Raw genomic sequence first — 16,583 nt, 5'->3', positions numbered from 1 at the left:
CTGCCTCCGCCACTACCTGCGCCTGGAGATCAGCGAGAGCCGGGTGCCCATCAGCTGCCCGGAGTGCAGCGAGCGACTCAACCCGCACGACATCCGCCTGCTGCTCGCCGACCCGCCGCTCATGCACAAGTACGAGGAGTTCATGCTGCGCCGCTACCTGGCCTCGGACCCCGACTGCCGCTGGTGCCCTGCCCCGGACTGCGGGTGAGCGCGGGGGCGTGGCCGCCGGGGGCGGCGGGCTGCGGGGACTCCGCGTGGGGCCGGCCGGGAGGCAGTCCTCGGCGCTGCGTGTGTGTGCGTGTGTGTGCCCGCACCAAGAAGAGCGGAGGTACGGGATGCCAGTGAGGGGGAGAGGAAGGCGGCACCTGCGGCGGGGTGCTAACCAGTAGCCACCTTGCAAGCCCAGACAAGTGGGGTGAAGGCACCAGCACCCCACCCCTGCCCGAGGGCTTGAGATGGGCTGAGCAGTCGGTCAGAGGAAAGGAGCTGTCCATCAAGTCAGGAGACTGGGAGAGGCAGTTTTTTTAGTCAGGTGAAAGCCCCTCTGCCCAGAGGTGGGATGGTATCTCTTAAAGAGAGTGGGGAGGGGAGATATTTGGCAAAGACAGAGTGAGAATATTCTGAGGGGACAGCGCTTCGGAGGGGTGTGTCCATTTGGCTAGGGGCTGACTTAGCACCGTTGAGGGGAAAGGCAGGTTCGTCCTGACAACCACTGCTGGAAGTTGGGATTGAGATGACTTGGGGAAAAGGACAGCTAACTTGCAGAGCTCTGGGGGCACCCTAGACCCTCCGTGTGCTGTGCCAAGCTACTGGCAGGGCAAGCGGTAGACAGACCCTTTCTTTGTCCAGAGAATTAGTGGGGCATCAAGAAGAGTGCCCAGAGGTTGGTATGGTAGGAGCAAATGTGTTTCTTAACCCCTTCGATCTCGAGTTCTTGATGACAGTCTTTTAATGCGCTGAATTCTAAACGTCAGTGAGTTAAGCTTTGTAATATCTGCAGAGACATTATGCCACCACATTCTCCTATCTTAGGCATTCAGTGAAGACTATGCCACACTGCCTTTTAAAAGTCTGTTTGTCACTATCAGTACATCCCATGAATAGATGAGTGCATCAAAGGGGCTCATCTAAGTGGTTGGGAATCAGACTTGCCATCACCTGCTCTGTGACCTTGGACAGATGATTTTATTCTTGTGTGTCATGTTTTGAGGACAAAGATGATAGAGATTCCTTGCAGGTGTAAATACAATGCTAGTAAAAAGCTGTGTGATCTTTGCTTCAAAGGAGTTAAGGACTTTTAATTGTAGCCTATATATCAAAGCAGTGTTGAGATTTCCATGATGCTGCTGTCTTTCAAAGGGATCAGTCTTAGAGCATCTAGACTCTAGATGAGTTAACTTCTGTTTTTATTCTGCCAGACTTCTTTAGAAATGGGTGTGTTATTTAACCTCACTGAGATGGGGTTTCTAAATTACTTGGCTGTGTTTATGGAGCTCACTTTCACTTTCAGTTAGTATCAGGAAGGACCTTGTAGGTTCTTAGAAGGGTTTGCTTGTGTCTGGGTCTTACTGACCCTAGAAAACTTATTTACATGACATTAAAGTTTTGCAGATACTATTGGTCTATTTTCTGAACCAAAGGAATATTAACTTAAGAGAACACTACAAAGTTAATTTTGGAATAGTACACTAACTCCTTTTTGAGATATGAGTTTCCTTGAATTTTAACTAAGAAATATGGCGTCACTGGTATCTCTCTGGAAAAGCTCCCCCTTTGTTTTTGTTTGATTTGTTTGTTTGATACAGAGTCTCTTTTTATTGCCCTCAGTATCATAGCTTACAGCAACCTCAAAGTCTTGGACTCAAGCAATCCTCTTGCCTCAACCTCCCAAGTAGCTGGGACTATAGGCACCTGCCACAATCCTCAGCTAGTTTTTCAGTTTTTTAATAGAAATGGGGACCAGAAAATGGACCAGTCTCTTGCTCAGACTGGTCTGGACCTCCTGAGCTCAAGTAATTCATCCACCTTGGATACCCAGAGTGCTGGGATTATAGGCATGAGCCACCACGCCCGGCCTTCCCTCTTTGTTTTTATTTCTCTGAAGTCAATCTCTGTTTTTGCTCACATGAGTAAAAATTATTAATAAAAAATTTACTTGTAAGCTTGGAGACAACTCTAAAGTCTTACTCATTTGGATGTTATTAAAGAGTTAGGCTATTCCTTATTTTTGCCAAGTATTTGGTATCATTGAAAATTAATTTTGTAATTAGTTAAAAGAATTATAACAGTCATATATATAATATTTTTTACATGTATCATCTATAGACTTCAGGTGAAATTTGGGGAAAGCAAGCAAGCTGACATCTTGAGTACCTGTATGCTAAGCACACATAATTTAATTTGATCCTTATAACATTGTGAGATAGATTTAATATAGTTTTACAGATGAGGAAACTAAGTTTTAAAGAAATTGAATGACTTGTTCAGGGTCATATAGCTAGAAAATGCTGGAACCAGGATTGGAACAATAATCTTAACTCAAACCAAATCTAATATTCTTTCCATTTTCTGTTTGTTTTTTGAGACGGAGTCTTGCTCTATTGCCCAGTCTGGAGTATGGTGGCACAATCATAGCTTACCACAGCCTCAACCTCCTGGTCTCAAGCCATCCTCCTGCCTCAGCCTTTCAAGTAGCTAAAACTACAGAAACATGCCACTCTGGCTGGCTAATATTTTCTCACTGCATTACCCAGGCTGATCTTGAACTCATGGCCTCAAGCAACGAGGCTTTTAGCTAAGCGCTGGGATTACAGACAAGAGCCACTGTATCCAGCCTCAGTCTCTTGTTATAAAAAGCATTGGCTTGTCAGCATAGCCTTCATTATTGAGAATGCTATTGTTTGGGTGCATTTTGTTAAGTGTAGCCTCAGAAAACCAAGGATGTTAGATGCTAGACTATAGTTTCTTTTTAGATTTCTGTTAGCAGCCTCTTACCTATTTTATTTTTCTTATCTGAAATAGGCCTGTTCCTTTCCTGACTTGGGGGGCTTAATTAATGTTTGTAAAGTGTTTTAACATCTTCAGTTGAAGGTGATTAGGTAAACAGGAATACTATTAAAATTCTGTCACTTTTCAAAGAAGTGTCTGAGTTCCCTGGAAATGTGGCCAGTGATTTTGTCACTTCTTTTTTAATGTCAGGAGAAAAATGGCTTTTGTTTTCTTTTTTTTTTTTTTTTATTTTGAGACAGGGCCTCAAGCTATCCCCCTGGGTAGAGTGCCATGGCATCACAGCTCATAGCAACCTCCAACTCCTGGGCTCAAGCGAGTCTCCTGCCTCAGACTCCCAAGTAGCTGGGACCACAGACGCCCGCCACAACGCCCGGCCATTTTTTAGTTGCAGCCATCATTATTGTTTGGTGGGCCCGGGCTGGGGATTCGAACCCGCCACCTTAGGTGTATGTGGCTGGTGCCTTAGCCGCTTGAGCCACAGGCACCGAGCTGGCTTCTGTCTTCTTACAGAATGTTGTGGTTCCCTGGTTTTGTTTCTTAATCAGATTGTTCTATTCTTCTATGCTTGGTAAAAATAATGGATGAGCACTAACAGAGAAGCCCTGGTTATCTGCTGTTCTCATATCTGACCATCTTTTCTACCTAAAGATAAAGTCTTGCCAGCCAAATTTATCAAGTCCTTCATCTACTTTGTGTGTATATGTATATATTTGGTTGGATAAAGGGGGCATCTGAGTGATCTTACAGAATTCTGATCATTAGTTTTACTGTGATTACTCATGATAATGAGAATACCATATATTAAGAGATTCATTATATGTTTACAAAATATTTGTAGAACAAAGAGTTTTTGGTTTTTCTTTACTCCTACTTGAAATTTTTTTGTACATAAACAAGAAAAACAATTTCAGTGGGGAAATATTCACATTATTATTTAATAAACTAAGAACAACGTTCCGAAGTATAATTTTTTTTTTTTTTTTGGAGATAGGCTCACTCTCTTGCCCCAGTTACATGCCACGGCATCAGCCTAGCTCACAGCAACCTCAAACTCCTGGGCTCAAGTGATCGTCCTGCCTCAGCCTACCCAGTAGCTGGGACTATAGGTGTCCACCAGAATGCTCAGTTAATTTTTTCTATTTTTGTAGAGATAGATTCTCACTCTTCTTCAGGCTAGTCTTGAATTCCTGAGCTCAAATGATCCTCCCACATTGGCCTCCCAGAGTGTTAGGATTATAGACTCTAGCCACTGTACCCAGCCCAAAGTGTAATTTTTAAAACATATTTTTAAATGGGAAAATTAGCTCAAAATACAAATAGTTGACCTTTTTTTATAGTTATTTAAAGTCTTCAGACTGTAATCTTATTCAAACACGATTTCATTTTAGTCTCATACGGTAAGATGGTAGTAAATGCATTTTGTAAAGGAGAAACCAGTTCAGAGAAGTTTAAGTTTGGAGCCTAATGTGTCATGGTACAGTTAATATATTACCTTTTCAAGTCTCTGCTCAAGTGTGTCTTTTCAGAAACCTCCAAATCATGTAACTGTAATGTTTACTGCTCAAGTACCCTGTTGCCAATCTTTAAAGTCTTTTGAATTGCTAAGAGACTCTAAGGGGTGAGCAAAGTAGGTAATAGAAGATTTCCTGGCATACAGGGGCAGATCTCCTATATAAACGAATATGAGATAAGGCTGTATTGACCTAAATTCTTTGTGTAGGTCCACTATTCCAGCCTCTCATTGCTGCCTCTGTCCCCTGCAGAGTCCGCCCTCCCACCTGATCTCAAGAGATGATATCAGATATTGGCCTTCCCAGACAGCTGAACTAGACCATCTCAGAAACAGGAAGCTTCTGTTCATTTTATGAGGGACGAGCCAGCTCCCTGAGCAAGATAAATTTCATAATCAGTGAAGGAGAATTTTTCCTAAGGTTTCCTGGACCTTTTCTGTTAGTTTGGCTCTGGCCTCATGTTCCACTTTTCCCTACGTCCCCCTACTCCATGCCCATTCACACTATCCTCCAGCCTAATGCATCTTTCTCATATTTGCCGAAGTACTCATTCTCAAACAGAACATCTGTATCACTCTCCTGCTTAAAACTGCTCATTCATTGACTACCTGACCTTAAAAAGATGACTTCTCATTATGTCTTTAAGAACATATTTATTTGATCCCTCCTTATCAGTTAAATTCTTTTGCAGTCTCCAACCATCTTTTGATTTTATTTGCTATTTTTCACCTACATGAATATTTCCCAAGGTATGTTATAGGCATTACTTGAAAGAAAAAATGTTTTGTGATCATTTAAGCTTGGGAAATATTGGGTTAAACAAAATAAAATAAGTTTATAAGTTTCTTAGAGTATTTTATTCTATTCTATTTATTTATTTATTTATTTTGAGACAGTCTTACTCAGTCGCCTGGGGTAGAATGCCATGGCATCATAGCTCACAGCAACCTCAAACTCTTGGGCTGAAGTGATCCTCTTGCCTCGGCCTCCCAAGTAGCTGGGACTACAGGCACCCACCACAATGCCCAGCTATTTGTTTTTAGAGATGGGATCTCACTCTTGCTCAGGTTGGTCTCAAACTCCTGAGCTCAGGCAGTCAGTCTACCTGCCTCGTGGGGAGGTGGGCCCATTCTTAGAGTCTTTGAACATACTAATATGCACTATAAATGTTGCTAATGTTAATATACAATCTTCACTATCATATTTTCTCGATTGAGATCACTAGTAAACATGTTTTTGTTTTTTCTTGTGGCATCTTTAAGCCTTAATTCAAACTTTACTTGACCTTTTGCCATTTTCTAAACTCCATTTAACAGTTGTCACTCTGGCCTGCCTTCAGTTAAGTATTCTTATTTAAGAATAAATCTTTGGGTCTGAGTAGATTAAGAGCTCACTCCTCTAGACTAGAATATCTATATTCTGACTATTTCTACAACTCTGTGTACATAGTCATTCAATTAGGTCTGAGAAGAATGGAATGCATAGCTGAATTTTGATGAGAAAGATGGAAGTATGAGTGGCTCGGTTCTCGAAGAAGGAACAGTGATGGAACAGCATTCTTGGAGGGTGGGCAAGAATAGGACAGATAGGTGATCATTCAACAGACATGACAAACCTGCACAAATATTAGATATTACTAAAAGGACTTAAACATGATCCTCTGGACAGGGAATTTGACCTAGTAGAGAAGACAGGTGATTGATAGGGAATTATAAATGTAATGTGATAAATACTAAAGAAAATAAAAACCTACTCTTAGATAGATGAAAGAATGATAAGTTTTTCATGATGGTTTCAAGAAAGATTTCACAGAGGAAATGATATTTGATCTGAGCCTTCAAGAATATGAGTAGGCATTTATACCAGGCAGACAAAGATGAGAATAGAGAAAAAAGCATTTTAAACCTGAGTGTTATGAGAAAATGCATGAAACTATAAAATACATACCACTCCAGACTAATGCCAAGTCTGGAGTCTGGTTTGGTTAGCCTCTGGATGCGTAGTGTAGGGAGCATGATCTGGGAAGTGACAAGAGATCAGTCTGAAAAGGGAAACCAGATTCCTATTGATAGGCCTAAACCATACAAATAAGTTTAGGGTTGAAGGACTTTGAACTATTTTAAGGAAAAGAGTAACCTCATGATAGATAACCTTCTGGGATGGAATTTGGGTTGGAGTGTAGAATAGACCAGATAAGGAGGTTTTTACAGTTTTCTGGCCTAGAGATGAATCTGAAATAGGACACACACACAAAAAAAAAGAAAGAAAGAGAAATAGGGAGGGAGGGAAGTAAGAAAAGAAAGATAGTAAGGGTACAGCTCAATATGACAACTTGGCTCATGTCTACCACCCTTAACAGCTACTCAGGTTCTATTTGTAAATAGGTAACCCAGTTAAATTACATGACTTGGGGGTGGGAAGTATAGACATGATACAGGAACACGTTTCTTTAATTATCAGTATCTGTTGGAGCATAATCAGATATACACTAATGGAAAATTTTTCCCCCAGGGCTTAAATTATGTAATGTTGTGATCTTGCTTATGGCAATATGATGTTTCTGAAGATTTGGGAAATTAATAAAATAAGTAAAAGTTGTATGCATTGGGGAAGAGGGGTGCCTGTATTCGTAGCAGCATGTAATTTCCTATACCTTCCTTTTAGCTTCTAAAAAGCAAACCCAGATTTTTGATTAATCTAAAATAGCATAAAGGGAGAGAAGCTTCAGTTGTAGAACATGATAGAGAAGGAACAAGATTGTCAGGACAGATTTGGTCTCCAAGATTTTGTTTGTTTGTTTGTTTGTTTTCCCTCAGCTATTGGGGAAGAATATTGCCCTATTCAGAATTTAGGGCTTTACCTTTAAAACGGGTTTATATGAAATTATAGAATTTATAGAACTTAGCATATAAGGAAAGCCAATAGTAAGCCAATAAAATACATGGAGTCATTGAAAAGATTGCTTTAGAGCAGAACAATGACCCAGGAGCAGAGTTAGCATGTCCAGGGAAAGTCAAACAACTGAAGCAAGAGAAGGTTTCTATCATTCATTCAATACAGGTATTTTGAGCCTGAACCAGTGTATTAGACCCTGGAAATTAAATAAAGGATGATATCTCTTGAGTCTAGTGTGGTTGCAGAGCAAACATATATTTAGATAATTACAATCTAATGTGGCAAGTGTTATCAAATAATTGTACATAGGCACAAGGTAGGCAACCAGTCGCCTGGAGAAATTAAGTAGCTTTTATAGAGAATGTGACATTTGAACTGGTTCTTAAATGGGCATTTGCCAGGGCATGAAATAAGGGCACAACATTTCTAGGCAGAAGGAATACAATATGCAAAGGCTGGGAAGCAGGCCAAAGTGGGCTATGTTTTTATACCATACCTTTCGGGGCAAGATCTCAAGAGCAGCTTTAGAACATGTTAGCTACACTTGGAGGTGACAAGCACCTGTACCTTCATTTGGGATGATAGAAGCTAAGGTTTGGAGATTTTAACTAGTTCAATGTCATGCAGTATGAGTCAAAGGCAAGAGCTCCGGCCAGGCACCCAAAAACAAAACTGCCAGATCTCATGCCTTGAGTTATTCTTTGTCACAGTAATAGATTGCTATGAATTCATGAGTATTTTTTAGTTATTTCACTTCCTTGGAACCAACTACCCAAAATTGACATTGTTAATCCTAATCAAATGTTCTTTTAAAAGGGGGACAGTCTATTATTATCAATAAATATTTACTTACCTCATGTGAGGTAGGAATCGATCATGAAGTGTTCAAGGCTTCCTGACAGGTTGCATATTTAATTTGTATCTTCTGATGTTGATTTAATACTTTTCTGAGGTCATCTAGTAACTTTCCCATTTAATACAAAATAGTAAGCAAGTCACTTTCTTCAGGAGACACACTGTTTATCTTTAGTGGTTATTTTGCAGTGAGGTGGGGTAAATTTGCTCAGAACTCCTACAGGATATGAATCATTTGCGTTCACACATTGACCTGTTCTCACTTTGTTCTTTCACAGAAGAGTTTTAATGTAGCACATGTTATATAATGTAGGCGATACATTGTCATTTATATTTTCAACATCATTCTCAAACCAAGTTGCAGAATCTATGATAACTCAGACTTGAGATGCTACTGTGAACATCTGATATACATTCAAATAAAAAAGTAATATTGGTCAATAATTTGAATGAAACGAGTAAACAAACTGTAGAAAACATTGTCAGCCTTTTGTATAAATTGTTTGAGGTCTTTAGATATTGGGAGTGGCAGATAGCAACACCTAATCTTATAATCATTGATAATTTCTGTTTAAAAATTGTGAATCCTCACATTGTTCCATTTGTTTCTTTAAATTACTTTAATTTTTTTTTTTATTTTAAAGTGTCTACTTGTTAGAGAAATGTGAACATTTAGTTGACATATTTAGAGTTAATCAGAAAGGGTAAGATTTGTAAATCTAGTATATTGGATTATTTGTGGGAGACTAATTCTTGGTAAATGAAATGAATTGCAAGAAATGTTTGATGCATTGCTGATAAATTCTGTGTTGCATTTCTTTATGCTAAGAATACGTGTTAGAAGAAAAAAAAAAAGGAGATATGGCCTTAACGCTATATTAATCAATAAGAGAGAGATATGGTATTCTTAGATTATGAAGCCAATCAACAAAGAAGTCATTTCAAGGTATAGATTTGAGTTGAGAAGGAAAAAAAAAGAAAGTATGGAAAGAGAAGATGAGCTTTCTTTTTTTTTTTTTTTTTTGAGACAGAGCCTCAAGCTGTCCCCCTGGGTACAGTACCGTGGCATCACAGCTCACAGCAACCTCCAACTCCTGGGCTCAAGCGAGTCTCCTGCCTCCGCCTCCCAAGTAGCTGGGACCACAGGCGCCCGCCACAACGCCGGGCTATTTTTTGGTTGCAGCCGTCATTGTTGTTTGGCAGGTCCGGGCTGGGGATTTGAACCCGCCACCTTAGGTGTACGTGGCTGGCGCCTTAGCTGGTTGAGCTATAGGCGCCGAGCCAGAAGATGAGCTTTCAGTAGGAAACATTGATCATAAGTCCATTTAGGGCTATTGCCTTTCTAACTGTGGTCATATCAGCTTCACAGTGGAACTTAAAAATGAAAAAGTATATTTCTTTTAGTTTTCTTTACAAATATTCCATTCCTTCATGTAAACAAATTCTAATATCTCTAAATATAGCAAACTATTGAAAGAAAATCGTTTTGGACCCTGTTATTTATGAAACTTGCTGTTGCAAATAGCTCCTACAGTGGCTTAAACCGTGACCAAGTAAATGATAGAAATTCAGACTAATATAGTATTTATCCCCACTTTTTAAGGAAATAAATGTGACTTGTGTTTGGAATCCCAAGAGGAGATTTATTTTCTCACGTAGAATATGTTTTATAGTTAGTTAGGGGTGTGTGTGTATGTGAGTGTGTGATCTTTTCTCTGCAGCATATATAATTGTGGGGTGGTGCCAAACATTTTTAATACTGATTAATAATGCCTGTCATGGTTAGGTCATTCTTACCTTACTGATATCTCTTCCTGTTTTCTTACCCAGTTATGCTGTTATTGCCTATGGCTGTGCCAGCTGCCCAAAGCTAACCTGTGAGAGAGAAGGCTGCCAGACTGAGTTCTGCTACCACTGCAAGCAGATATGGCATCCAAATCAGACGTGCGATATGGCCCGTCAACAGAGGGCACAGACTTTGCGAGTTCGGACCAAACACACTTCAGGTCTTAGTTATGGGCAAGAATCTGGACCAGGTATAAATTCGCATTATCTCATTTCCTCTTTATTTGGTATTTCATTATGTGAACTCAAAGCTGGAATAGATTTATCCTAATGTATAACCCTTATGTTCCCAAGGATCAAAGAGCAGAAAATACCATTTAGTAATGCTGTCAATATTATATTTGATAAATAACTTCCTTCTCTGACCATTATAGGTTATCTAACCCATACAAAATTTGAATACAATAAAACTGAATTATCTGATTTCTACCTTCTTTGTAATATGTCTCAGATTGGAGAACAATTAGGTCCTTTGCTAGGGCTTTTTCAGAACTTTTATTGTAAGCAGAAAGACATTTAATTAGCATGAAACCTGTACTTTTAGTCTGCAAGCTGTAAATGCATCACTGCTTTTGGAAATGGGGTAAGAAAAGGAAATAACACTAGTATGGATTAATGATTAACCTTAAAAGGAGAATTGTCACATATTCAGTTCTAACCTTGACAAGTCAAAGCAAATCCATTTTAAAATGTTGGTGGATTTATTGCCTTGTACTTTATTTTAATGATGTCATTTGGGAGAGGCTAATGGGAAAGATTTTACCATTCACTTTTTCCTGGCACAGCACAAACTCCTAAACTATCGTTTTGAAAGGATAGTTCGTTTTTTTTTTTTTGGAGACAGAGCCTCAAGCTATCCCCCTGGGTGGAGTGCCATGGCATAGCTCACAACAACCTCCAACTCGTGGGCTCAAGGGAGTCTCCTGCCTCTGCCTCCCAAGTAGCTGGGACCACAGGCGCCCGCCACAACGCCGGGCCATTTTTTGGTTGCAGCCATCGTTATTGTTTTGACGGGCCCAGGCTGGATTTGAACCCGCCACCTTAGGTGTATGTGGCTGGCGCCTTAGCCACTTGAGCCACAGGTGCTGAGCCAGAAAGGATAGTTCTTAAATTGCTGTGAAATTAGTAGGTATATGCCACATAACATACGCACTTGTTTTTAGGTTTTGAATGTAAAAGTGTCATGGGAAGGGATTATGGATTGTGTTAACAGCAAATCACAGTGACATTTGATGAAACTGAAAGACTAACTCCCTGAATGAATGAGTTTTTCAAAAATCATATTAGTAGATTTTTTTTTTTTTTAAGACAGACTCTCCCTCTGTTGTTAGGGCTAGAGTGGCATAGCTGAGCCTCAGCCCGGCTCACAGCAACCCCAGACTCCTGCCCTCAAGCAGTCCTGCCTCAGCATCCTGAGTAGCTGAGACTATAGGCATACACCATTGTGCCTGGGTAATTTTTCTATTTTTAGTAGAGATGGGATCTCCCTCTTGCTCAGGCTGGTCTTGAACTCCCTAGCTCAAGGAGTCATTCTACCTTGGCCTCCCAGAGTGCTAGAATTACAAGTGTGAGCCCAGCCTATTGACTGTTTTCTTGGAAACATCTTTTTCTTTAGGGAAGTCTCCTTGCTCAGAGTGTGGCTCCAGTGCTATGTAAGATGCTTGTTATTGGGTTAGATAGCTCAGTATAAGATAGGAGCTGTTCTTTGAAAATTTCTGAGGTCTAGATATACAGCCAGTCTTTTAGTAAGTGTCTTACACAATTTGGAATGCCCAGTCAAGAGTTCTTGACTTCCACCTCATTTCTTATGTGTATTCGTAGGAATAACTAAGTCAAGCTAGGTTTAAATGGGGGTATTTTTCTACCCATTTTTTCTTCCCCCCCTTAGCAGATGACATCAAGCCATGCCCACGATGCAGCGCTTACATTATCAAGATGAATGATGGAAGCTGTAATCACATGACGTGTGCAGTGTGTGGCTGTGAATTCTGCTGGCTTTGTATGAAAGAGATCTCAGACTTACATTACCTCAGGTAAGATGGGAAATATGCTTTTGTAGTCTTATCCTCTCACTGATTTAGGGAAAAGGATATCAAAGAGACAGTCGTCCTCTCATTACAGAATAAGGAAGCTGTAAAGAAGTCTTCTGATGTGCCCCTTTGATCATATTTTTCTCCAGCTCAGCAACCTCCAGGAACTATCCCCATTACCTTCCAGATTATATCTTATTTACTCCTAGCATGGCTTTTAAAGTCTGACCCTAATCTACTTTTCTAGCTTTTTCCATTCTTCTTTTATACGTGCTATATTTCAGATAATCTGGGCTTGCTACACTCTATGTCTCTTTTTGCTCTCTTGCCTCTGTACTTGTTCATGTTCCTTCTTTTGCCTGGGATGCTTTCTAATCACCTTCTGGTATCTCCTTTTTATCCTGTTCAGTTCTTATCCATCCTTTAAGAGCCACTTAAATGCCATTTCACCCATACAACTTTTTCTGCCTCATCCTTCTTTATTGTTGTTCTTTTATCTCTTTTGTTATAAATATCATCACCACGATGATGACACATATCTAATCTTATTAAACCATAAGTATCTTGAGAGTAGAGTTATGACCTTTCTATAGGTTCTTATGTGTAGTGAGTTTCCAAAGTATTTGTTGTATAAATGAAATACTTTCATTTCCAATTTAGCAAACATTTGAGTACTTAACTATGTACTACCAGTCATTGGCCCCACAGGGATGAATAAGACATGTCCCTACTTTCAAAATTGCTTACCCCAGCCATGTGCAGTGGCTTATTCCTGTAATCCGAGCACTCTAGGATGCTGGGGCAGGAGAATCACTTGAGCTCAGGAGTTCATGACCAGCCTGAATAAGAGTGAGACCCCATCTCCACTAAAAATAGAAAAATGAGGCAGGCATTATGGTGAGTACCTAAAGTCCCAGCTACTCAGGAGGATTACTTGAACTCAGGAGTGTGAGGTTGCTATGAACTAGGCTGACACCATGACACTCTAGCTAGGGTCAACAGAGTGAGATTCTATCTCAAAAAGAAAATAAAAAATTACGTACCCCATCTAGCCTCCTTTGGAAGCTAGAGGCTCCCTTTTGAGGCTGGGAGTTCAAGACCAATCTGGGCAATATAGTGAAATACCATCTCATAAGAAAAATAAAATAAAATAAGAAGAGTACCAAATCAACATAAAAGGTATGACAAAGTCTTTTTATATCCTCTCCCAGGAGTACCTATTAGGTTTGGTAGGACATATTCCAAGAAAACTACACAAATCAGAGTGTTCATTAGCTACAAGGCATGTGTTGTCTGGATGAGATGTCAAGTGCATAGTCTCAGCAGGATCCCAAATATTGCCAGTCAAAGAATCTGGATCAGTGTTGGTGGCTTAGGGAAGACAGAGTTCAACAGAGAAGAATGGAAAAGGAGTTTCAAGTCTGGAGGCTTGTCTTTATTTAAAAAAAAAAAAAGAAAGAAAGAGAAGAAAAAAAGGGCCTACAGCTCTAATAGTCTGGCCTTGTCCTTTGCTCTGCTTTGTATGATGTATTTATTTCCTGTAACTTCTTGTAACTGTTACTCACACCCATTGAAAAGAAAGCCATTGCTCTTATCAATCCCTCTGATAACAATAGCTGCGTTTGTAATATTTGACATTAACTTCAGAATGTTTCTTCTGCAGCCCCTCTGGCTGTACATTCTGGGGCAAGAAGCCATGGAGCCGTAAGAAGAAAATTCTTTGGCAGCTGGGCACTTTGATTGGTGCTCCGGTGGGGATTTCTCTCATTGCTGGCATTGCCATTCCTGCCATGGTCATTGGCATTCCTGTTTACGTTGGAAGGAAGGTAAGACATGCCTGATTTTGTGCATGTTCCACCTTTAGGTTTGTTGTTAAAAGTTTGAGGGAAAGGAAAAGGAGCTTGTATTTCAGAGCTGCCTAAAAACTAACTGGTTCTTAGGTAAAAATGACCTCAATTTCTCAAATGGGTTTTTATAAACCCCCATGAGATCTGAAAGTTATTATTAACATCCTGTGCCTGGCTTATCTCAGTGACTTAAAGGTAAAATGCTTACTTCATTATCCTGAGATATGTTTTGTCTCTTCTTGGAGTAACATTGTCTAAGTTTATGTCTTCTGGGTCTGAATTGGGTTAAAATTTGAGAAACATTCTTTCTTGGAGTGAAGGTTGGGGTGAAGGATATTTTTAATGTAGGGAACTTATAAGTGACTATTCACTTGTTCCTTTTTTTCTCCTGAAAAGACTGATGTCCTGTTGATCTGGATTTTTTTTTATTCTTAGATTCACAGCAGGTATGAAGGAAGGAAAACCTCCAAACACAAGAGGAATTTGGCTATCACAGGAGGAGTGACTTTGTCAGTCATTGCATCCCCAGTCATTGCTGCAGTTAGTGTTGGTAAGCTAGTTAGAACCATGACTTCTCTCTCAGCTTTCTGATTGTAGTGGTTGAGCCAGCTGGCCAAGTATTTCCCAGAGACTTGTACGTTTTATACCAAACCCACATTAGTAGTTAACTCTATTATAGGCACTATTATGATGATTATTTTTTAGTTTTTTAGCCACACCAATTATCAGAGTTGGAGATCTTTTGTTCTTAAGTTAGTGCCTAGAATTCCATCTGGCACATAGAAAAGATTGAATTGAAGAAAATTACTTTAAGCTCTAGCTCCCCTCTCACCTTCCTCCTCCTCCATTTGCCATAGTACTTTTATTTTGATTTGTTGAATGTATACATTGTATTTACATTATCATTTGATCATTGACAACCCTGGGAAGATAGGTCTGAGGTCACACAGCTAGTAAATTGGAACCAAGATTCTAATCCAGTCTTTCTCCTTGCAAATTTGGTCATCATTCTCTTATACCAGGCAACCTCTCTAACTACTTTAGAATAGCCTCACAATATTTGAAGAGGCATGAGCATTTGTTTTAGCACAATAATACAACTAACATTTAATAAGGCTCTCCACGTGTCTGGAATGGTTCTGAGTATTTTTCATATATAATAACTTATTTAATCCTCTCAAAAAGCTGTATAATTATAACAGAAAAGTCTAGTAGTTTTCTTAAAATCATATAGTTGAGATGTGAATCAAGGCAGTCTGATCCAAGTTCAGATTCTGTGCTCTTAACAACTAAGCCATTCTACCTTAGAGAGCAGTAACATTCGGGAATTAACACCCTCAGGGCTCCTAGACCCCAGTCAGTAATCATTTATTTAATGTTTGATTTTTAATGATTCTTAGGTTAGCACTTCAGCAGAGACTAGAAAGGTAGGAAATGAAAGCAACATATATTTACTGTGCTAGGCACCTGTACATGCATTCTGATTTGATCATTGACAGCTCTGGGAAGATAGGTCCAAGGTCATATATCTAGTAAATTGGAGCCAAAATTCTAATCCAGGTCTTTCTGGTTGCAAAGCTGGTCATTCTGTTACACCAAGCCACGTTTTTGGAGTAGCCATCTTCTGTCTGTCTTTGGCCCTTTATAAAGTGGTTTGTCCGTGCTAGGAATAATTCAGAGCTGTTGGAACCTGATGGCCTGCTGACATGTTTCCTTCTCTTCCCCCAGGTATTGGTGTCCCCATTATGCTGGCATATGTCTACGGGGTTGTGCCTATTTCTCTCTGTCGTGGAGGTGGCTGTGGTGTTAGCACAGCCAATGGAAAAGGAGTGAAAATTGAGTTTGATGAAGATGATGGTCCAATCACAGGTGGAAAAGGAATTTTATTTCTATTTGAATTTATAGGACACAAGATTAAAAAAATCAGTAAAAGCTAGCATATTTTACAGAGAGACTATCACTGGATTGCTTTGGATAATGAGCTTTGTAAGGGGTAAAGTATTTTTAGCTTTTCATTTCTTCATTCCAGAGTTATTAGGTTAATTCCTCTGGTACCTGCCTCTTTGTGGCAGGTTCAAACTAGTAGGATTCCAAGTAACTCCAAATATGCTGGTAGTAGGGGCAATTATAATAAAGTCTTATATCTGTACAGTACTTTATCATTTTCAGAGGACTTTACATAGTTATTATCTCACTTGCTTTTTAGAACAGCTCTCTGAAGGAGGAGGATGGGGTTATTATTATCCCCACTTAAATGGGAACTTCTTTAAGCTTTTGTCTCAGGATCTGTTAAGAGCTTCTACCACAAGGGCTGGGACTACAGCAAGTCTTCTGACTTCTACTTTAATGTTGTTTCTACTTTACTGTAGAATAACCTGGAGTACTAAGGTCCCCAAAGTTTTTTCAAGCTTCCTAAGAGAAGCTTCTACTAGAATTAGCACATGTTGGCTTGGTGCCTATGGCTCAAGTAGCTAAGGTGCCAGCCATATACACCTAATGTGGCCGGTTCGAATGCATCCCAGGCCCACCAAACAACAATGAAGGCTGCAACCAAAAAAATAGCCGTGCGTTGTGGCGGGCGCTTGTGGTCC

At 39.9% G+C, this 16,583-nt stretch overlaps 1 protein-coding gene across 2 annotated transcripts in view; it reads left to right on the top strand.

Moving 5' to 3' along the window:
* The first annotated feature begins 6 nt into the window (after positions 1–6).
* RNF19B (ring finger protein 19B) overlaps positions 7–16,583 on the top strand; it is a 22,572-nt gene continuing 5,995 nt past the window's right edge. Inside the window, exons 1-6 of one of the 2 annotated variants that reach the window (XM_012812371.1) lie at positions 7–204; positions 10,101–10,306; positions 12,007–12,148; positions 13,809–13,971; positions 14,428–14,542; positions 15,721–15,861. In XM_012812371.1, coding sequence (XP_012667825.1) covers positions 122–204; positions 10,101–10,306; positions 12,007–12,148; positions 13,809–13,971; positions 14,428–14,542; positions 15,721–15,861 — 850 coding nt within the window. In that variant the 5' untranslated portion in view covers positions 7–121. Of the gene's footprint in view, positions 205–10,100; positions 10,307–12,003; positions 12,149–13,808; positions 13,972–14,427; positions 14,543–15,720; positions 15,862–16,583 lie in introns of both variants that reach the window. The other variant, XM_023507780.1, reaches the window with a different exon arrangement.

The sequence above is a fragment of the Otolemur garnettii genome, unplaced genomic scaffold (genome assembly GCF_000181295.1).
Source record: "Otolemur garnettii isolate 467f Iridium unplaced genomic scaffold, OtoGar3 scaffold00204, whole genome shotgun sequence".
Lineage (NCBI taxonomy): Eukaryota > Metazoa > Chordata > Mammalia > Primates > Galagidae > Otolemur > Otolemur garnettii.
Note: the sequence above shows the minus strand (reverse complement) of the source record. Positions and strands in the feature narration are given on the sequence as shown.